We start from the raw sequence: 22,646 nt of genomic DNA on the forward strand, positions 1-22,646 counted from the left end.
GTAATCCCTGTGCAGCCTTGTTCGACCAACTCGTCTGTGCCGGGGAATGTTACCGGGTGGTGGACGCAGTGTTCTTCTTTCAGGGGAACACCTTTGTTGGCGATGCTACCGTAGACGGTTGCCGACGAGGAGAAGATGAAGTTCTTGATGCCATAGGCGCCGAGGGTGGAGGTGAAATCGATCAGGCCGCTGACATTGTTGGAGTAGTATTTCAGGGGTTGTCGGATGGATTCTTCGACGGCTTTGAAGGCTGCGAAATGGATGACACCGACGATGGAGGACCGTTCGGTGGCGTCCCAGGGTGAGGTGGTTTTGTGGGCGTCTAGTAAGGTGCAGAGGGCGTGGATGTTGCGGTAGTCAATGTCGTGGAGTTCGATGGTTGGGCACTTTGTGCCTTGAGTTGTGTGGTATCGTTGTGCTAGGAGTTGGACGCGGTCGAAGACTGTTTGGAAGGAGTTGCTCAGATCGTCGATCACGATAACATTATAGCCGGACTTCAGCAGTTCGAGGGAGGTGTGGGAGCCGATGAAGCCGAGGCCGCCGGTGACGAGGATATATTGGTTGTGGAGATTGTCGAGGCTGGCATCAAACGGACCCTCGAAGAGGACTGAACGTCCTGTTGCTGGGGTATCGATGTCGGAGGATGGAGAGGAACATGCTGGAGAAGGTGGAGCATCTGCGTTTGATCGTCCGAAGATCTCGAAGGCCATGCCAATGGGTGAGGTCTGGAATTATGCAACAAGGTGCGATAAATGAAAATGGAAAGCAGTCTGAGCGAAAGACAGAACTGGAAGAGGTTGCAGAAGCTTAGAAGTGTTCAATGAATGGCTTGGGAACTGAGTATTGGTTGACAGTAAGAAAGAACACAAGAGGATGCAAGTGCGCATATATACAGCATTTGTCGCAGCGTATACTTTGAGACCGAACCATCGCGGTGAGGCTCGCCGGTGCCACGGTGGGTTTCCCATGCAGCTCAGCAAGTCAGCAATTCCTGTACTACGTACACCAATCAGCCTCGACTCGAAACAAACTTTCAATAGGCAGTGGAGTCAGGGACGCTTGCTGCGACGTCGGCTAGCATAGCGAGCATCTGCATGGTGACCTCGACCGTACGTCGGCAGAGTATCCACTATTCCAGATAGGCGGTGGAGGAAATTCTCCTTGAAGGCCCACACTTTTGGGACCCTTGTATCACCAAAGGCTTCGAGGGAAGCAATTTGCTCCCTTCCCACAGGAATTACTACCTAGGCAGTGGTTTGATGGGTGACTGATTACCTTGCATTCCCCAAATCGGGCATAAAAGTGGCTGAGCCGTGCCTCTCCTGTACGTAGTAGTTCGGGTGCTGCTAGATCGAGGTTCGCGGGCGGCATGGTGATAGTTCCTCGTGCAGATCTGGTTGCACCACTCCGTACTACCGCACCAGGCTGTCAGATCCTGCACTAACTAGTTAGAAGCTGGACTCGGGGCCTCTGCCTTTCCAGAGTGGTTGCGTATCGTCCTGGTGGGGTGATTCAGGGGGTAGTGCATGGCCCAGTAACCGCACGAGTTTATTTTTATGGAATAGCCCTGACAGTTGACCGACCTCTGTCTGTGCTACTCCATCATCTGATTCATCTCGTCCCGTCACGCCTCACGCCTCACGCACACCACCCATCAATCAGGGCAACCGCTTTGAGCGTCGTTACATTGTTCGGCTTTGCCTAGCGCCACTTGGCCAATGCCTTTCCGGGCTTCTTGCGAAGGCTGATCGGAAAGGTCGGAAAGGCGTCATGGGTGCGGGAATTTCGTGCTTCAAAGGCAACGCTGTCAGTCGCAGGAAAATCGATAGCACCGATTCCGAAGACGACAAGTTCGATCCCCGGATAAAAGAATACAATCCCTATGTATGTGAGATTGCCACAATGGGAGATGCGCCAAAGTCAACTATCCTCTTACCACTTTACGTCTATCCCAACCCGGGCGCCTGGACTCCTCTGCAGCACATGTGAGTAAAAAGCCTCAGTCTTCGTTTCCGACTCCTCTCCACGCCGCTGCATGATTCGTGGGCTCTCCGACAAGTCCAGGCTGTGTTTGGTTCCTCGGCAAGTAGTTGGAGCAGGGAGATGTTCATTGGTTCGCATCCTTCGCAAATGCCCGGGCTAATTAGGCGAGTCTTGCACGAACGCTAGCACAGACGGCCTCTTCCATGCTACAGCCATTACCCTCCATACCGCCAAATACAAGCCATCTCGGCACATGGAGCTAATTTTCTGTAGGATTGCCGCGTATCCGAATGTCTCCTTCACCGTCGTGATCAATCCATTCAACGGTCCTGGACTCGATGACTTGCCAGACGCAAACTATCAACGAGAAATACCCAGGTTGACATGTCATGCAAACGTGAAAGTCGTGGGCTACGTACACACCACCTGGGCCAAACGTGATCTGGCTTTGGTCTTTAAGGATATCGACAAGTATGCTCAGTGGCCTGAGTGTTCTGGTCTTCCAGATTTGAAAATCTCTGGTGTCTTTGTCGATGAGACACCGAACGTCTACGATGCCGAAGCTGAAGCTTATCTAGCCAAACTGTGGAAGCACGTAAAGAAGATGCCGGCTGGTGATGAGAATGTTGTACGTGTATCATGGCTCAAGGACTCGTCTGGTGCTGCCGCGCTGATGGTTGCTCAAGGTTATTCATAACCCCGGATGCGTTCCGGATGCCGCTTTTCTCAAACTGGCCGACTCGACCGTCGTATTCGAAGATACTTACCATACCTTCCAGACAAGGGTCTCCAATGCCATCTTCTCTGCCACAGCCTTATCCATGGTGGATAGGAGCAAGCTGGCTTGTGTTATTCACAGTATTCCCGAGCATCTCAACGGTGAGGAATGGCGCCGCCTGGGTCAACAGGCGAGGAAGATTGCAGGCGATGTTTTCATGACTGAGTTGTGCGAACACTATTATGCAAACTTTGCACCCAAATGGGTGGAATTCGTGGACGCTATGGCTGCTTGAAAGGTCGATATCCCAGCACAGACTTTCTTAGAATAAAGCATAGAGAAAATGACGCGAGCTCACAGGACTAAATTCCTGTTGCTCGATACAGGTTCCGGCGAGATGACTGAGCCAGACTCGAGCTAGACTCGAGCTGAACTCTAGGAGTTACGGTGGCGAATCGGGTACATGAAGTGGAGAAGCAATTCCACATTGCCACTATGCTTGGAGTGGTGATTTGACAACGACTGATCTATATCAATTTAACGCAGTCGCACACATGTAAGATATGCAACCAGGATGGATGTGGTTGGGGCTGCCAGCTGTCGCCACAAGGTCAAGCCCAGGACGATCCACATGATACAGTCAACTTTTGCTTGAGTGGAGACTCTATTGAATGACAGCGCATTGACAGGAGATCCCGATGCCTGTGAAGACGGGAAACATGCAAATTGCTGACTGAGAATACAATAGTGACTACTGCAGAGCTAAGCGAAGTTGCAAGCAGCAATCGCCGAGGTTAAGTCAGGACTTACCCCGTAGCCTAACAGTACGTGATATGTGTATGTTGAGAATCTGTTTTGACAAGATCAACGCGCGTTAAATTTGAACGCGTTGCATGGTTGAAGTGGCTTGATATCTCTGCTCTGAGAGATTGTGGCTGTTCAGCAGTGATGGGAATGGTACTGGGCATGGATGCAACACCGCCTTTGCAATAAATGAACGATGCTGATTTGTTGATTGCATGTGTAGTCCCATGCCATGCTGACCGCTGACTCGTACGTAGGATGCTGCCAGCCCGCTTGTCCTTGTGCGACGTCTTGTCAGCTACTAGTGGCACGTCGCACTAAGTTAGAACTTCTAGAATGTCAATCGCCCCAGTCGGAAATGCTGTTGTACGTAGTAAGGCAAACGTATAAATAGCATCTATAGATATTAATTTCCTGACAGAGACTCAGTCTTTGAGTAGGTGCGAGACAAGTCTCAGACAATGCATTATGCGTGTTGACTAATTAGTCATTGTGGGGTGCTTCAAGGTGGTATGCTCTATGTTGGGATGTGGAAAGCTCTGCCGAAGGTCGACTAGTTTAAATGGTATGAATACGAACCCCAGGGCTTTTATTCTCATTGTGTTGAACGCCATGTGGCTGGTGTCCCGCAGCGGATCTTCAAGCCACCTTGAGGAATGAGATGATATGACCCATGGTCGAAGACTTAAAAGGATACCATAGGCAATTTTCTTGAGAATGCAGCTTACATATCGATGAATGTGTTACGGAGTACACACCACTGACTGCAAAAGTGAACCCACGAGCTGTCAAGGATGACATCCAAGCACTGTCACTTGAGACGGTTCCTTTTATGAAGCCAACATTCGGTGGCTGAATTCCTCACAAAATGGCCCTTTTTGCTGCTACTGCTGCTGCTGTTGCTGCTAGTGACTCACAACTCGAGAATGCAAAACAATTAGGTCAGAAGAAGTCCAGATTGCTAAGATGAAAGGACCTCGTAGGTGTTCGTAGTGTCGGTGGCTTAATCCCCAGATCTGCCAAGGTGGTTGGTGAGGAGCAAGGAGTTCGTGCGGAGGAACTCGACGGCTCAAAAATATCCCTGCATTCGTGTGAAATTCCAATGAGAGACATGAAGGGGAAGAGCTGATCCTCGTGGATGCCTGGCGATTCTCCATTTGAGGGATAGGATAGGAGCATCAAGCAGGTTTCGGGTAAATTAAATAATGGCAAGCCAACCTGGGGAATTTGTCCAAGGCTCTTCGAAAGCTTTATGAAACACGTGGCGGAAAATATGGTTTTGGCGAACCACTGTGATGAATCATGATTGGCGCTCTGGGGTTTATCGGTAGGAACACGTAGGAAGGTTTTCGGCTCCACTGGGCGCTAAGTTCGATGAGTCGCATGAGCCAAAAAAAGCTCCTCTAGCTCGGAGCCAGGTTCGCGTAAATCAAGTTAAATGAGATCTCGTTGCTGTCATTTGAAAACCGGACAATACTCCCACCGAGCCAAGACGGTACATTCGGTACTCCTGCAGTATGCATGTAAGTTTGCATGTAACTAGACGGTATATCTCGGATCCAAGGTCCAAGGTTCCGACGAACGCATGCTGCCTGCAACATCATTCTAGGATACTTGGATGTCATGCATTGCACGGAAATTACGAATAGACTGTCCTCTGTTTGTAGTTGAATGAAAGATGCAGAGAAAGCACGTCGCAACATGCGGGATATAGATTCAACAGTCATTGCCTGTAGCAGATCTATGATGGATACATGTCAGTAGCACAGAATTGAACTACTGTCAAACAAAATATATGTTAGTGCAGCCATTAGAGCTGCAGGTCTTTTGGTTCAACGACTACGCTATCTCTTGGTGATCCAACACCCATTGTTGCAAAGTTCCGGACCGTCCCCGCCCATATGTACATGAGAGTACTGCAACATCCAGAAAAACTCCGCGCCTTATGCGTGGAAGATTTAGATACATCAAATACAAACCAAAGTGATTGCTAAAATAGTCTTTAGTTTCCCGAGTAGGTTTGATTGGTAGGGCATGGTTGAATCCAGTCGTCCAGATCCATGTTCTTGATGATGGTCGAAAAGCCGGCAGCAGCAGAACTGTCACATATCGACTCTTCAGCGTCCATCGCGATGAGGTTGTTGTTGTTGATATCATCGCCTTTGGGGTATTCCACATGGAAAACGGGTTTGTTCGCCTGAATGAAAGGCATGAACTGATTGCAGTTATTGTACTGGATGCATTGTTCTTGCACCGAATACTCCACGATATCGATGACGGCAGGCACGATGTTGCCAGCATTCTTCAACGCAAGAGAAAGATTGCGGGAATGAGCTTCGTTGGCCAGAAATGTGACGTAGTCCTGTGCATCCGCCTCGCTCAAGCCCAGACCATTGTCATTGTCATATGCATCTACGTTGTCGGGTTCAACCCCATCACACCTCTTCTGTGCTGCCATATCCAATCGGGCTTGCATGATCCTTCGTACATTGTCGGACCTAGTGTTCAACCACTTCTCTCCTTCCCATCCAACCAAGTCATTGCCCAGATCTGATTCTTGAAACTCATCCTTATCTGGCCGCCAGTCTTCGTAGCTTCCTGCAGAAAAGTAACAAAGGACTTTTCTGCCCGCTGCTTGTATAGAATTAATAACAGTCTCGTTGTTATTGAAAAGGTCGATATCCCAGACCTCGGCATCCGCAGACACTTCACCGACTGGCCTCAATATCTCGTAATTCCAAGTCGTGCCCGCCACCGGCTTCCAGATTCCAGCGGGAATAGTGCCGTTAGGTGACACTGGTGGAGGTGCAGTGCCATTATCCCCCGGCGCCTCATCTTCAGATCCTGCAATTGTCAATCCCACTCCCAGTCCTACGGCAAGAGCTATAATGACAAGCAAGAGCGTGGCTCCAATGATGATTTTCCTCCTCAGCGACCATCGCTGCCACCAGCTGCTCCGCGCAGCCGGGCTGATCTTCTCCTGAGCGCTATCGATCTCAAACATCTGGGAGTGGGCGTTCGCCACCTTCTGCCGAATATCGTCGAAGAGGATGAGAGGCAAGACCCAGGACAGGGAATTTTCAGGTAGGCTCTCAGCGTCGGAGAACGATCAAAGATCTATGAAAGAAAAAGGCAGAACGAATGGTGCATTCTTGAACGACTCGATCCTTAGAAATACCAATATCTCGCTGAGAGTATCTCGCTGAGAGTAGCGCAAAACGTTTCGATGTTAGAGGACGAGGTCTTGAATGTCAGAGACCACCGAGACACACTTTCAGACAATGGTCGAACCAAGCAGGCCGGTCCTTGAAAGGGTGGTACGGCTGCGTGTACTCTCGTCGTTACTACTATAACCAGATGACGTCCATCGTACAGCACATTTCGAATACCGTAATTTACTCGCCACAAGTTACAAGCCAATACTACGTAAAATCCTTACTAGTGAGACAGCACTACACTAAGCTCGAGCTTAGACCCGTGAACCAAGCATGAGCACATTACTCCGGATGCAGCTCATGTGAACCTAAATCACGCATCAAGCTCTTGAGGCGGTACAATGTCGTTGGCGTCTCGCTCATGAGGTTGCATGCAGCAAAAGTCGTATTTCTGCAAAAAGGTAGCGACAAATAATCCTGCTCGGGTGGTCACCTTCCTCATCAACTGACTCCTGAAGCAATCGGCTAGAATGAGGAGATACGGGATGTGGTTGCCGCTGGGTCAAGACACAGTGAGGGGATGAAGACGAAATGGGTTCAATTTCTATTAAGTTGGCGCTCTGATGGTTTAGTCGTCTTGTCACCTTTCTGACAGGTGCCACCAAATTGTGCTTCCTCCACTTCGATCGGTAGCTCATGCCTGAAATCCTTTTCTGAGTTAAAGTACGTAAGTAAAGGGTCCGAAGGTCTGTGCTTCTTTCACACCAGTCCGCGGCTCTGCGGAATATTCATTTCGGGCCCGTTTTAGAAAAAGGTCTCGCCTCCTAGAGTCGCTGGATTGCGGATCTGTGGTAGACGATTCCCGCACCACGGAAACGGATCGATCCCAAACTCCACCAGCTGGAGTTTAATCTCCACTATCGCACAGCAGTAGATGTCAAGCCGAGAGAGCTATGACAAATGTAATCTCAGGACTTTGGGTCGAGGTGACCATCAGCGGGAGCGTTCATGATGTTGGATGAGGGCCCGCATGAAACGGAAGCCGCACATATGTGCATTCGTGGAGACATACATGTTGAAGACAAGAGTAAACCCAGAGTAGAATCGAAGGAGGTAAGAATGTTAAAAGGGATATTTGTATATTGACTTCATTACATTAAAAGATTCGTTACTGGTCGAGACGATATGTACAAGACGATCGAGGTGCATCTCGTCCAATGCCAACATCCCCACATACCCATACCTCGACTTTTCTTTACGTTAATGCGCCGGAATGGTAACCCCTTGGTAGGACAGGAAATGATGATGTGCCCGCCCTACAATGAAATGGGGGTTGCAAGGTTCATAGTGACCGGCGCGCCAGTTAGCCTGGCCCAGACAGTATATGGATCATTGCCGCGTTGCTCAGTGGTAGCGCCGGCTGGAAGGCTGCTTGGCCTGTTCCCATTTGGGAAAGTTACTGGGATTGGCGAGGCACATGAGTTACCATTGGCGGTGAGTTGTACACCAGTGATCTGGGAAGCAGACTGGAGCCAGGTCAGTCTGTATCCGCAAGAGTCTCTTGTCAAACGAGCAGCGAACGAAGCCGACATCTGTGAACCAAGTTAGCTGTGACGAATTCTTAACGAGACAGCACCTACATCATCGTGCTTCAAGGTAACCATGGGCCAGTTAACCAGACGAACAAATTCCTGGACCTGAACCTCAACCCAGGCTTGAAAAATTGAGAGCCTGGATGTAACACCATTGATGGTGGTGGGCTGCACATCAGTCTGGCGCAAGTTGGCCTGATGAAACATGTAGCCATCGTGATAGAGACCAAAAAGATAACGAGTAACATCAGCTTTCTCCGCGGCTAGCAAGGCCTGGAAGTCACCCGGATTCGGTCTTGGAGAGGACGTGTCCACCCATTCGGAGGCGGTGCAGTCAGCACTGTCACAATTGTAGTAGATGCGAGTAGCCCATCGAGGATTGACCTGGAAACCATCATATCCGTCGGCAGCGAATGTGGTGATGTAGGGATACATGACGTTCTGCGTATTCCGTAGAGGGGGACGAGTATTGTCACCAACACAATTTGTCAACCCGCTGTCCTTCCATGCCCTCAAGACATCACCGTTGTGAAGACCAGTAATAGCGGGTGGGATCAGACCTCTCGGACTGAAGTATGCCCCAGCAGCAAGGCCAACTGCAGAGAGCCAGGCTTGATTGAATTGAATTTCCTTGGTGGCATCAGAATAAGTGACGTTGTTGAGCGACAAATGAGTATATGTGTGGGAAAGATGGGCAAACTTGTCACGATTTGCAGTGGTGCTGAACCAAGTCTTCAACGGATCGAGGTTGACGCATTGTGCTGAATATGAATACGCGGTTGGTGTGGCCGGCCACAGATTGGTACCACTTCCAAGTGGCTTCTTGAATTCGAGGGGTGTGGCTGGAAGTTGATCGTAATATATAGGACCGGGTGCGCAAATTCTTTCGCCGTTGTTGGCGGTCTGTGCTTGCTCGATGTTTCCATTGCCATTGTGCCCGATTTCCGGAACATAAAAGCTACCAGGATTCATCTTCGCGTTGATTGTGTCAACCCAAGAGGCATGAGCGGTCAGATCAGCTGCACGAAGGCGGAATGTGGTCCCCGCTGGCTTGTAGATATCCGTGATCAAAAACATGTCATCAATTTGGGTGTTAAAGTTGACGCGACGATAGCCGGCATAGAGACCACGGGTCATCCAAGTTATGTAAGCGTGCTGGAGAACGTTGGAAGTTGGCGACCATTCGGTGGCCCAGCCGATGAAGAAGGCCATCTGCTGCCGACCACTGAAATTGTTGATGACTGCAGCAGTGGTGGTCGAGGTGAGCTGGCTGTTGGCGGCAAACTGGGCAATTTGCGTTGTCGTAGCGGCATCGGCAATTGAAGCTCCATAGTGGTAGAGGCCTTGGGTTGAAATCCCAGCGCCAGTCTTAAGACCAGCTTGTGCAAATGCAGCAGTGTTAGTGAAAGACATGAGTTGCTCAACGCCATTGTCGCAGCAGGCGCCTACAGCGTTTGTGCCAAAGAGAGCACCGGGGTACACATCGAGATGGACCATGCGTGTTCCATAAGCAGTTTGGTAGGCATACAGTTGGTTCCATTGATCCGCCGTAAGAGCACTTTGGAAACCTAGAGTTCCACCATAATCGTAGGCAACTTGGCCGTGAATGAGGATACCACCGTAGTTACCGACGCCCGATGTATTCAGGGCTGGAAGCTGTGTACCGGCCTGGGGTACAACCAACGTGCTGTACGGGATGCCGTAGCCGTTGAAACCGGACGCGAGGTTCCTGGCACTTGCTGCGTCTCTGGCGATGACAAGAATCTCCGCTTTGGTGTTTCCTCCTACCGCAGCAGCAGCAGCAGCAGCAGCCGACGAAGTACCGTTGGCAATGGGCGCAGCAGCGCCGGAGGGTGAAGCAGTGGCAGAGCTAGTCACTACTGCTGTGGTAGACATTGCTTCAAATGCTTATTGTGAATCGTGGCCCGATTGGCGATAGGGAAGCAGTTAGCAGTGTACGCAGAGTGTGTTGAGCAACGTTATATTAAGCAAACTACGTGCAGAAGACAAATGGCAAAGAAACTCAGATGAACGAATGACTGAGGTGAGAGGTGAGAGGGGAGCGGTGATCCGCACTGCACAGACAACTTTACCTTCGATGAAGGGAGGAGCGACAGTTCTTATGTCGAAGGTGAAGCGCCACTGGGGCTAGGCCCCTGGCCAACCTGGAGAAATGCGTAGCAACGAGATTCCGGCCAAGGGGCAGCTCAGTGGGGGGAGTCTGGTGGGAAATTCTTACGGATCGTCCCTGAAGCTGAAGGAGAAGCGTGCAGATTTGAGAAGCCGCGGATGGGAGAATGGGCATCAGCATGGCAGTTCCGGACTAGTTAGGGAGTAGAGCGGTAAGGGTCCGTGACATGGTCTCGCTAGAAGTGGAGCCAGACAACGCTGGCGCATACAAGTTCTACGTAGCACGTAGCACGTAGCACTAGGAGAGGGTCCAGGATAGAACGGCTCTGGCTTCGAATCCCCTTTACACATCCCTTTCACAAATCCGGTACTGGGTAGTATCATGGTTAGATTCTGTCGAGTCCTCGTCACAGCATTCATAACCGTTCCAACCGATGTAAATTGGCCAATGAGCTTTTGGTAAGTAATAAAGCCGACCAGAACCATAAGTCACGCAACAAATAGACCCGGCAGGTCTCATGATGAGATGGTAGAGGTACTTACTTGCACAGGGTGATAATGGCTTACTACGGTAGCACAGAATTTCTGCATGAAGACAAAAGCTACAACGGTTGGGCGCTTCACCATCCGAAGGGCTGAGCAGAAGACGGTTGGTGTAGAATACATGCATACCACGTACTTGTTACGTAGTATGTAATATGTAGTACGTAGTACGTACTGCTCGGGAGAGGTAAATACGGTATACGCCTTACCTGTCATTACATGACCCTTCCGAGATCCCTTGTGTAGTGTCATCTGCATCCTACTCCTACATATGTACGTAGTACGTACAACGTCACCTGTGCATTACACGCGCCCAAGAGGATAGGGTCCTGGCAGCGTGGCAATTAGTGGCTGAGCTCTCCCCTGAGGCCCACCAAAATAACTCTATCACCCTCCTACATACATACAGTGTCCTACGGTACCATCATCTGCGCAGTGCGCATGTCTGCCTTCACACAGCCAAGGAAAAAGGGGCGTTCCCATCTCCCGGTTGGCTGTCCGCCTCTGAACACAGCCTTGGCCCTGTCCCAGCGCCAATCTGCCACCGTCTTCTGGATCAAAGTTTCACTTCCTCGCTTCCGCTTCGAGGCAAGCGCAGAAACAGGTTCACATCCAACCGTGGCCCGATTCCTCCGGATCCACCATGACAACCAACATGCCAATACCTGCCACCAGGGTTTGCAGGTTTGCAGGCTGGCCGGCTAGACGAAAATGGGCCACCTTGAACTGGCTCGACACAATCAACCGTGCCTCTTTGCCCCCACCAAACAGCTGGGTCCACGCTTGGAGCTTGGTTGACCGCTTTATGTCGCTAGCCTGTGATTCCAAATGATCGTTCCCAAGGTTTGGCACGGCTATGTAACCGGGTAAAGGGATCCCCTCTGCCTCTGAGAGCTTTGGGACTACGTAGTATGCCAGAACTTATGGCTGCGTCCTTCCCTGGTCCATCTCTTCACTTCCTACTGCTACCCCAAACCATGCAAAGGGACTCTGAGATGGCCACTCCAGCATGACCATCTGTGTCCCGGATGTCATGTTGTCCCTCTTTTCAATGTTGTGATATCTTTGCTGGTTTGTTTGTGTCTCTGGCCTATTCTTCTTCCTATTCTTCTTCCTATTCCACTTCACCCAGTTGTTCGAATACACGCTCTTTTATACTACAACATGGCTGAAGTCCTAAAGCCCAAGCCAGTGGGTTGGGATGGCATGCACGACCACTGGTGGCAATGGGTGTGTCTTGGAAGCATTTCTCATAACTCTCAGCGTTCTGACATGGCCAGGTTCTTATAGGTATAATTCTGGGCTCTGTTTGCATCGGAACGATATATATTGTGTATTCGGTAATAGCTCGGTCTATTGATCACTTCAAAAATCGTCCCATCCCCAATATCGTCCCGCCTCAGATTGCAAGCCATCTGGAGGGGCTTGCGCAATCTTCACCGCGCCTGGCTTCAACGCAGCCCACGTCGAAGAAGCCGAGCTCTTTCGGTGTATATCTGGGCTCGTTCAGCATACCCCCAACTAAAGCGGAGTCGAGAATCCTGTCACAATGGGAGCTTCTCATTCTAGATCCACTTCAGGTTGGAGCAGTGGACGCAGCAGCAGATGCGGGAGGCGCTCAAGTTCTCGGCAGGCTTGACCTGAGCCGGATACTCGCTACAGACGATGATGTGAAGATGTGCCTGGACAAAATCTTCAACGTGCTTGTTAGGACTTTCAAAGGTACTGCCTTTGGTGGTGTACTCTTTGCCGAGTGGGAAGGACGTTTCATACCACCAGTGCTCAGACAATTGTTAATTCTAGTGAATTCGCTCGGTCTACGCATATACCTCGAAACAGCGGCCCCAGACTTTCTTCAAGATGGAACAGTGTTGCAGAACGAAGCAATTGCAGGTCTGGTGATCAAGAACGCCTCTATCATGCCCAACGGCGAAAAGCGCGACTATTTCGAGATGACAAACCTCCAGAAAACTGTCAAGGCGTTCGTCTCGGAATCTTGTCTGCGAGATTTTGTGGTCATGGCTTGGGAAACAATTGACGATCAGGCTACTCTGGCAAACTCAGTGGTCAAACGAAGCGTTCAATGGTGTAGCTTTTACAGTGCGATAACCTGGATAGGGCCAAAGGCTGCGTTGACCGATGCTGCTCTCAATGTCCCCGTTGTCGAGCCTCTCGGTGCGTTCGAATGGTTGAAGGACGACAAGGTTATGAAGCTCCACGATATTTGGCGAGGCAATCCGGAGGTTGTTGCCAAACCCGTCAGCCACGAAAGTTGGAGACCTTTGTTTCCTTTGTTCCATGGCGTTCCGAGAGCGCTCGACTCTGCAGAGGCAGGCGAAGCGGACCATGAACAGCTGAAATTAGCCTTGCACGATCCACCTGAATGGACTGAGCAGATTGGTCGCCGAGGCAATCCACTATCAGTATCCGCTTCTGGACACGAGTATAACTCGTTGGGATGTTTTCCTCTGGGGTTCGATGCGTCGCCAATCGCGTTTGCGGAGATCCTGCAGTCACAACATCGCTTAAAGGGTCTGGCCTTACTGCATCCAGTTGCGCAGCAAAAGTTACAGAATATCGGAACGCTGTATCGACGCTTCCACGAGAAGCACTTGACCTCTCATGGAGCACACCCTCCGCAGATTGTTGCCGCTGTCAAGGAACTTGCGACACTGGCTACCAACAATTTCCTCAAAGTGCACCTCGGATTGGATTCCGGCTTCCGGAAAAACGCAGAGATTCGGTTCTGGGCTGTTTATCAGGCCGATTCCGAAGGCCTCGAAATCTACGTCTCAAAGAACGCCCAAGGTCTAGCAGGAACGATTCTCCACACCTTTCTCTCCAGCCGGGGATTCCCTCGCCATCAATGCTTTCACATCGAGGCGGCTTTGGCAGAGTGGTCTCGTGATACCGTGGAACCTAGCGGACTTCCTCGCCGGTGGGTGCAGGATATCGAGGTCCTCACGCCAGAAGAGCGGCTGCTGCTTCTACAACATCTGAGCTTGTCTGATGCAGAAGACATCCTGTTGGCTAGGCTTCGAGCCCATCTACGTGTCCAACTTCTAGACGTTCCGTCCATGGCACAATTAAAGGAGCTCAACACTGTTGGCTTCCTCAATGGTAATGTCTCGGTCAGGGATCTCATTAAATCCCGAATCGCATGGTACCGAGAACAGGGTTGTCAGTATCCCGAATTGTCAAAAGCGCTTGCAATGTTTCTCGATGTCGATACACAGTTTACCCACATCCTCAAACATCGTCGGGAAGACCAATTAAATCAAGTTACGGCTACGCTCGAGTCGATTGTTGTCAAAGGAAGCATAGACGCCTACGCTGACATGCTTGCTCTCGCTATCTTTTGTGCCGCTAGAAAAGGAGCTTTCGACGAAGTGTACATGGAGGTGACGGATCGTAACCCGCTTTTCAATGATCAGTCTGACCAAGCGGCCGCGTTTGCCGAATCTTTTGCCCTTGGTTCTCGGTGCGAGGCGTATTTTGATGTTGCTCCGAGCATCTTTGGGAAGCTTCTCTCGGATCGCTACAGGGCTTATTACGACAAGAAGCAGCCACCGAGCTGGGTCAATGGTGCACCGGCACTTGCCACAGCCTATGCTGGTGCACAGATTGATTGCAATCCAGACGATACAGTCAAGCCACTCCCCGGCTTCCAGCGCTTTACCTTCTTGAGCGTTTTCGCCATCCCAGCCCTGGTAGACATTATACTTCTTACCACCACAGGACGTGGGCTCTATCTGAGCGCATTCATGAGTTTTCCCGAACAGCAAAGTGCTACGCAGGCATTGATGGTATCATTGCTCCTCTCTGGTGCGATCGGCACTTGGATCTCTTGTGGTGGCTCATACTATCTGATTTCCATGGCCTTCTCGGCAACGAACGTTTTTGTGTTGACGAGGCTGATTGCAGGCCTCGCTTTCACCATTGCAGGTGCTATCATTGGTTTCGCAGCTATTTCTGGAGCACGTGGCATTCATGCCGGCATCATCTTCGCTCTCTACTTATTTGCTTTGACCGCATATTTGACGCTATTTGCCGCCGTGGCCAGCTTTCAATTTCCGGGGACAGCCTTCTTATCTGGCCGAAAGGTGATCATCTTATGCATACCTTGGCTCTTTGTCTCACCCATCATCACCATGTTTTCCGGCTACGACAGTATTGTTTACCTATCCGTCATTTATGTCTTTATTGGGCTTCTGCTTTTCGGCCTCCGACACATTGGCTCGAAATGGGTTACATGGTTCCAGAGGTTGAGAAAAACCGACGACGCGGAGATCAAGAAGTGGTACATATCCAACAAAGCTAATGGCAACGAAAAGGTTTTCGGAAACATGTCTGATCCAGCCGCGTTGAAAATGGCGCGAGAAGCACTTCACCACGACGTTCTCGCCGAGTGTGGGAGAGGGCGTTTTCAGAAAGCTACAAAGGACCAAATAGTTCTCGAACTCGCGAGGGACTGGAGTTCGACCAACTTCCTCTTGGATTGGTACTGCAGATATTCTGACGTACCTCGTCCGATTCCCTTTAGCTCGTCGTGGAATATTCAAACCAAGGTTGCCCTGGATACGCTCTGTAATGCGCAGAAGGGTATCCGCTTACACAGTGGTTTTATACACTGGCGCCAGGCAGGTGATGAGGTAGGATGTGGTATCTTGTACTTCTTGGTGGCGCTGCTCGATAAGTGGATAGAGCTTGTTTCAGGAGGCAATCTGCTTGGTCTTTCAGCTGCTCTGAATGACGAGTTTCGGTTTGCCGTTGGTTTCGGACTTGCTTACTACTTGATCGGTGCGGTGCTGGTGGATACGAAGGCATCTCACCTTCACGCATTGGTCAACAAGGTTGAACCGGCGGGCATCAAGACGGCGAAGGAAATACGTGCTCACCAGAAGCGAGAGGTGCGGCAAAAGCGCCGACTCTACTGGACCACCCTCGGGAAATTCCTCGGCTGGCATGTGTGGGGCCTGGCCTTCAGCACCGCTCTGATATGGGCATTCCAGAGCTCTCTCGAAGCGATGATCATGTTCGGTGCCTACGTGATCGCTTACACTGGTCTGTTGTGGTACCAATATACCAAGATCTTCTCGGGCCCACATGCATTGAAGCCTCTCTTGATCTCTGTGGGCCTTGCCCTTCCACTAGGAGTGGCCTTGAAGAGAGTATTCCCGGACTTTATGTACACGAGCGTGGCAGCTCTGGCGTTTGGCACCTGGACTTGCGCCATACTCTCCATGTGGACTGCGCAGATCGGTATGCCTAAAAGGGTCGATTCTCCGGTGGAGCTTGGTCGCACATTCCACGCTTACACCACTCCTTGGGCCGATCCCGACTGGTCCCAGCAAGAACTGCAGACCACCTATGACAATCTCTCCTCGGTTCCGGCAGAGGCTCGCTACAAGCTCGATCCTACAATGCATCCTGGCATCGAAGTCAAGGCACTTGTCCGCAATTTCAAAGATGATCAGCGCCTAGTGGACGCCTTTCCGGACGCCGCTCATCTCGTCAACTGGAGCATAGAAGCGTGGGAGAACGGTAACGTCGCCCTGGAACTGGTGCCTCAATCGCACCTTGGTCCGGGTCTTCGAGCCATCAGCTGCGCGACTGAAGGTTGCCTCAGGATCGTCATCGGCGCAGGTGGGGGAGTGGATCAGCTTGTTGATGTTAAGCGCAATTGTCAGATCGTGGCAGAGACCTTGATTCACTCCGTTGCCGAGGCGCTGCTTCAGATCCCCCACGACTATGCCATTCTGACCGAGTCTCTCATCAGTCCGGACATCACGCAAAATGTCAAGATGCAGTTGCATGAAGAATCCGACTCCTCTCTCGTCAATCGGTGGGCAAGGCGACAGTTGCTGAAGCAATTGTGTCTTGGCTTCCAATGCGACACGGACTGGGATCGCTTGCCCAAAGAAATCCGTGGTGTGCTTCTCAAGCGTTGTCTTGGTGAATACTGCCGACTGTCAGAATCTCAATGGCAGTGGCTGACGGCCAGTTTGTGTCGTTTTGACACCCCCGATCTCAATGTACATGTAGCGCGGTGCAATCTCGGTGCGGCGGTTGCCGTCAACATCCTCGATTACGCTCCAACCGTCGGCATAGAAGGTGGCATTGCTAAGGAATCACAGACCAAGGACAGCATTGCGCACGTGAGCACCAAGTTGACATTTCTCAAGAAACCGTTCAGCTATCTATACCACACCTTGGGTACGGGGATCAAGTTCTTCGTCATCGCCATGGTCGCCGAGCCTGAATTTCAACGCGAGTTCGATTATTCGATGTCGCGCAAGCCCGCCGCTTTTCGAGTACCAATGGTGTTCCTCTTGAACGGAATCTGGACGTATGCGCGATTCATGCAGAATCTTGGCCTCTCCTTCTTCCTGTTCCACAACAGACCTGATGTGCAGCGCCTATGGGAAGAAGCCAAGGGTATGAGCATCGCCCTCAAACGCAACCGTGTCTTGATTCACAGCCAGAGTGGGACATTTACTGCATTCCGCCACAACGAACCCAACGGTGGCTTCAAGCTATACCACTACCAAGGCGTCCACAAGAGCGAGCCTGAAGGCACTGCAAAGCTGCGTACCATCAGTACGTACTCCAAGGATCTCCTTTTGGATATCAGAGAGGAATTCGACGGGGCGAAGCTCACCAACGAGTATCACTATGACTACCAGACGCCTGCCAAACGTGCGCTGAAGTTGTCCAAAGGTGTGCATGCCAAGTTGCCAATTGGGCGACGGTGCATCCGTGGTCAGAATAATCTGCAGAGTGTGCAATTTAATCGCAAAGGCTTGATCGAAGCTGGCTCGTACATGAAGGATGGAAATCTGATACGATTCAAACTTCATTATCGGAAGAACACGCGATTTGGTGATGAATTACTCCGGGCTGAGTTCGTGCTGGCGCACATCAGTTGCACGGTATCCTGGTGTGCTCCACCCAAACGACATCCGGAAAAGATTGAACGTTGGATACCTCACTCGAAAATCACCGAGGCGACCTTCGTGCAGGGACCGGATGTGTATGAAAGCAAATGGCTGTACGACCACAAGTTCCATCCCACCATCTTCACGACGCTTAACGGGCAGAAAGTGAAGACGCCTCCCATGATTGAGTTTGACTATCTGGACGTTCTGAAGAAACCGAAAGATACTGCTTTCATCCATGACAACCCACTGTTCTACTGTGACTCGCTCAACTCCAACGTCTTCTCGCGTTGGCTGGGCCTGAGCAAGCAACGATTCCCTGTTTCCACGTCGCGATCTCGCTCTCAGCTGTGGAAGGCATGGAAGGAGCGCAAAGACCTCGATGGTGTCATGGTTCGGTGGATGGATGACCGACTCCTGAGGAGAGACAAGGTGCTGCGGCCTTACTGGGCAGCGCGGAACCGTGGCAACCTGGTGGCGGCGAAGAAATACCTTGATCTCCGCGCGGACGCCATCATGGCCAGCGCTGATCTTGATGATGATGTCTCGAGCTGGACGCCGCTGGCTTTCAAGATCAGTGATTTGTTCAATTTTGGGCCCGGTGGCGACGCCGTGGTGCACACGCGCTCGAAAGATGTTGGTTTCGACACTGCAAAGACTCTTCACGTCATGGCGGCGGACAATGGAACCTGGCCCAACGAGGGTGGTGGTGTGTCAGCATGCCGACGAGACATGATCAACTCACTCAAAAGCATCAAATGGCACATGATCTGCGAGTCGGCCAATGATTTCGGCATCCCCAAGCATCAAACGGAGCAGAATGTGCAGTCCTTGAAGGTCATTCCCCTGTGGGGTCTTGACTTCCTCATGCCCACCCACGGTCTGTTCAAGAACCGGTTGGACTCTGAAGTCGATGCTATCCTTACCGATGCCACCGATCTTGATATCAAGCGAAATTTCATCCCGACGTTGACCGCGCTGGTCAAGGGTGCACGAGCGCGGAATCTGTCCACCGCGGATGTTCAACAGGCCACCAGAGCGCTGGTCAATCTGAACACGTACTTTCAGGACTCCCGCCATTGGAGCCAGGTCTGGACCAGCGAGATGGTCAAAGAAAGCTGGCGTGATCTGTGGCTCACACAGGAGATGCCCAACGCCAAACCGTCCGCTGAGTGGTTCGACACCGAGCTTCCCACCCTCGGACATCTTGATACCGCGCTAGATCTATGGTTCCGCTATCTGTTTATCTTCTCGATCCCCGTGCCCGACAAAATCCCGGCTGTGTTTCAAGCTTCGCATCACAGTGTCAGTGCGTCGTACGGCGTCGTCTGCAAGATCAAGCGCAAATGTCAGCTGCAGATTTGGGATCACGCCATCAGTTGGAGAGAGACCAACCTGTGCCTTTCGTCTGCACTCTGCAAGCTTCCTCCCTTTGTGCGAAATTCCTTGCTCGGGCTGATGCGCATGACCTCGGTTCTCATTCTCCATCATGCCGACATTATTCTCCCATGTGCCGACTTTTTCAATCCCGGTTGGGAAATCGAGATTGGTACCAGCCAGGGTGCGATCGAGCATCGCAACAGCTTCAAGCGCAAGATTGACCCAGTCGTCAACGGTATCGTAGATATGACCTCGTTCTCGCCGGTCAAAGAGATCAAGAGCAAGATTCCCACCGTTACCATGTTGTCGCACGTCTGGTATGCCAAGGACATCAAGACCGCTCTTCTGGCTGCGGACATCATCATCAATGAGTGGGGATTTGATGACTATCATCTCGACATCTACGGTGCGATTGACAAAGCGCCTACCTACTCGACAGAATGTCAAGAAATCATTGCGTCCAAGTCGCTTCGAGGCCAAGTCAGGTTGTGTGGCACAGCCAACCCGATGAAAGTGCTGGAGAATACCTGGTTGTTCTTGAACTCGTCCCTCTCGGAAGGCCTTCCTCTAGCTCTTGGTGAGGCTGCCTTGACCGGAGCGCCCGTTGTCTGCACGGACGTCGGCGCCTCGCTTCGTGTACTGAGTGATCCAGATGACTTCTCCCGATACAGTGCTGTGGTGGCGCCCAATGATGCACGTGCACTCGCCAAAGCGCAGATCAATCTGCTCGCTCTGACTGGAGAATGGAGCCGATATGCGGAAGACACGGAGCCGGCTCCGACGCTGTCATTCGAACCGACGCGCGAGGAAGTCGTCGCTATTCAAAAGCGCATGTATGACAAGAGCGAGCAGCGCAGGAAGCTGGGAATGATGACTCGCAATATCGTGCAGAAGTCTTTCAGTGGCGAGCGATATCTACGTGAACACGAGCAAATGCTGTGGATTGGCAAGGCCCGGAAGTTGATGGCCAGCCGTGTCACGGGCGAGCATGAGAATCAACAAGATGTCGCCCATGCCATTGACCTCTCGGCGCCGCCAGACGAAGAGGTCATCACCATCCCGCGAAGTGCGGTGCATTCTTGGAGGTCTTCGGCGGCCAGTGGCATGTCATCTGCATTTACCACCTTGTCCAACTTCCCTATGCTGGAGAACGGTCGGCCGGTGTCGATTCGCTCGAATTCAGCCATGAGCCAGTCTTCCAATGATGAAGCGCTGCCGCGACTCAATCCCGGCCGCCTCCCCGTCTTCGCGCCCAGAGATGGCAACGGAAGAATGAGTACCATGAGCGCCCGGAGTGTACGCTATTCTGCGATTTATTCTGCGCTTTCCCCCAGGGATTCCAGTATGTCCGGCAGGGACTCGCTCATGTCTGGTTGGGGCACACCACGAGGCCATTCCAGACCAGGATCTCGAGCTGTATCACCAGGCGCGAGTCCAATGCTCAGACCTGTACGCCCCGATGACGCGAGACTTTACCGAAATAGTGATGTCAGCCTGCTATGAGGGATGATTGATTATCGAGGCAGCGAACGGCGCGTACGGCGAGTCTGGCTCGTTCTAATTAGGAGGAAGGATCTGTTTGTAATCCTCGTTGCATGTTTGTTTTTCCGGGCGGTGCAATGGTCATGGTGTTTTGTGTGTGATTGGGGAGTCGGAAAAGCATGGCTGTGTGCAGAGGCCCATGATGCCTCTTCTGTACTAACATAATGGTGAATTCTGTGCATGATACCAAAGCTGTCAAGTAGAAAGATTTTATAGTTGCAAGACCAGTTACTCCAAGATCAATGCCATCGATGCCCGTGATTTTGCCGCTCTAAGTGAAGTGGGACTCGCCAGGCTCGAGGGATATAGTAATACTAGTAATGGTAGGTTGAAGCAGTGCCTAGTGCCCCGTGGACAGTGCCAAGCTTTCCGCTGCGGGGTTTTGTTTCTCCAGTTCCCGAGGGGGGCATGTGAGCGGAGTACGGAGAGTGCGGAGATGAAGGTCGGGTGCCCTCCCACTACGTAGTACAGGAGCATAGCATCAATGTTTGACATTGACCCTCACCACCATTTCTCCCGGTCACTCCCCCCACGCCCCATGTGTTTGAGTGAGACCTCAACCTCAACCTACACCTAAACTCGGCAACACCAACAACCAAACATGTTCTCGTTCCCGTCCCTCAAACTCCCCTCCCTCTTCGGCCGCTCCGCCACCACCACCTCCATCTGCCTTTCTCCCGTGCCCACCCACGACATCGAAGCCAGCAGCGCATCCCGCGACCGAACCCGGCGCCGTCTCAAACACCTCCTGAAACTCAACCACGTCAACCACGCCATCCTCTACCACCACCGCGACTTCCACAACCACACCCCACATATCCTGGGGTCGGCGTACATTCTCGGCGGCGACGCGGAGCACCTTCACCGCATCTACGACAGCGAAGCGGCGGGGGGGGTGGGTCCCTGGTTGATGTGGCGCACTTCGGGATAAAGTTCCTGGGCCGGCGCGAGTACGAGCGCGCGTTTGTGGATTTCTTCGAGGATGAGCTGGTGCGGAAGGGGTTCGATTGGCGCGCCGTGGTGGAGGAGTTTCTGTTCGATGAGGGCGCGCCGTTAGTCAATAACCTCGTGTGTGGACTCGGGCATCCGTTGATCCATCTCGGGTATGCGTATGAGTTGAATTCGAGGGAGGTGGCCATGGAGGCGCTCGGCCTGGCCGCCACCAATTACAATCATCTGCACAAGTACCTGGATGATCCGAGGTACTCGGCGCCGCGGGAGACGACGGTGGAGCAGCAGACGACGGGTGATCCGCTGGACATCCTGGCCAGGATCCAGGCCGATCAGCGGCTCGATCACCTCTTCTCCGAGCCCGGCGGCAATAATCTCGACGTCCTCTTCGCCGACCACGAACCCATCGTGCTGGAATATTGGAACGCGTGGCAGATCACCGCGCCGAAGAAGCAGTTCGAGCAGACTCAACAGGCTGCGGTGGCGCTGTTGATCTCCGCCGCACAGCAGACGTGCGCTGGAGACCAGCAACCGGAGTACGATTTCTTCCTCCTCCACCTCCTCACCACCTCGCATGCCGTCCGCATCCTCCTCCCCTTCCTGCCGGAAAAATCCCACCTCCCCCTCCTCCGCCAGTGGTTCCTCCTCACCGTCGCGCTCTACATCGCCCAGCTCCGCCCCCGCATCTCCATCGTGAAACACATCCTGGACTACGACATCGCAGGCAAGGATTGGGCGTGGGTGGTGGACCGCGCGCTGAGGGGAGAGCATGCGTTGGATGCGCATTTCGTCAAGGGGCTCAGGGCGATGAAGGTGTGTGCCGAGACCTGGGGGGATGGGGAGCACGTCTACCTCAAGGCGGCGGTCAGATTTGCCACTGAGTTTGCCGGCTGGGGGGGGTTTTCGGCGG

The 22,646-nt window shown here is 52.1% G+C and overlaps 5 protein-coding genes across 5 annotated transcripts in view; 2 read left to right on the plus strand and 3 right to left on the minus strand.

The window, feature by feature from the left end:
• Positions 1-710, minus strand: part of EPUS_03285 (uncharacterized protein) — a gene marked incomplete at both ends in the record, with an annotated part of 1,338 nt that extends 628 nt beyond the window's left edge. The window contains one exon of the mRNA XM_007805109.1: positions 1-710. This exon is cut by the window's left edge and continues 628 nt beyond it. Coding sequence (XP_007803300.1) covers positions 1-710 — 710 coding nt within the window.
• Positions 711-1,770: 1,060 nt separating this feature from the next.
• On the plus strand, positions 1,771-2,996 carry EPUS_03286 (uncharacterized protein; the record flags this gene model as incomplete). Its single annotated transcript, XM_007805110.1, has 3 exons — positions 1,771-1,985; positions 2,257-2,611; positions 2,670-2,996. The coding sequence occupies 3 exons, from the start codon at positions 1,771-1,773 to the stop codon at positions 2,994-2,996; spliced, it is 897 nt and encodes a 298-aa protein (XP_007803301.1).
• Positions 2,997-5,507: 2,511 nt separating this feature from the next.
• Positions 5,508-6,509, minus strand: EPUS_03287 (uncharacterized protein; the record flags this gene model as incomplete). Its single annotated transcript, XM_007805111.1, has 1 exon — positions 5,508-6,509. One exon carries the CDS (start codon positions 6,507-6,509, stop codon positions 5,508-5,510), a length of 1,002 nt encoding a protein of 333 aa, XP_007803302.1.
• Positions 6,510-7,976: 1,467 nt separating this feature from the next.
• On the minus strand, positions 7,977-10,148 carry EPUS_03288 (uncharacterized protein; the record flags this gene model as incomplete). The annotated part of the gene is made up of 2 exons (XM_007805112.1): positions 7,977-8,252; positions 8,301-10,148. The coding sequence occupies 2 exons, from the start codon at positions 10,146-10,148 to the stop codon at positions 7,977-7,979; spliced, it is 2,124 nt and encodes a 707-aa protein (XP_007803303.1).
• Positions 10,149-12,089: 1,941 nt separating this feature from the next.
• On the plus strand, positions 12,090-20,746 carry EPUS_03289 (uncharacterized protein; the record flags this gene model as incomplete). The annotated part of the gene is made up of 2 exons (XM_007805113.1): positions 12,090-12,155; positions 12,206-20,746. The coding sequence occupies 2 exons, from the start codon at positions 12,090-12,092 to the stop codon at positions 20,744-20,746; spliced, it is 8,607 nt and encodes a 2,868-aa protein (XP_007803304.1).
• Between the last annotated feature and the right edge of the window lie 1,900 nt (positions 20,747-22,646).

This window comes from Endocarpon pusillum (genome assembly GCF_000464535.1).
Source record: "Endocarpon pusillum Z07020 unplaced genomic scaffold scaffold4044, whole genome shotgun sequence".
NCBI lineage: Eukaryota > Fungi > Ascomycota > Eurotiomycetes > Verrucariales > Verrucariaceae > Endocarpon > Endocarpon pusillum.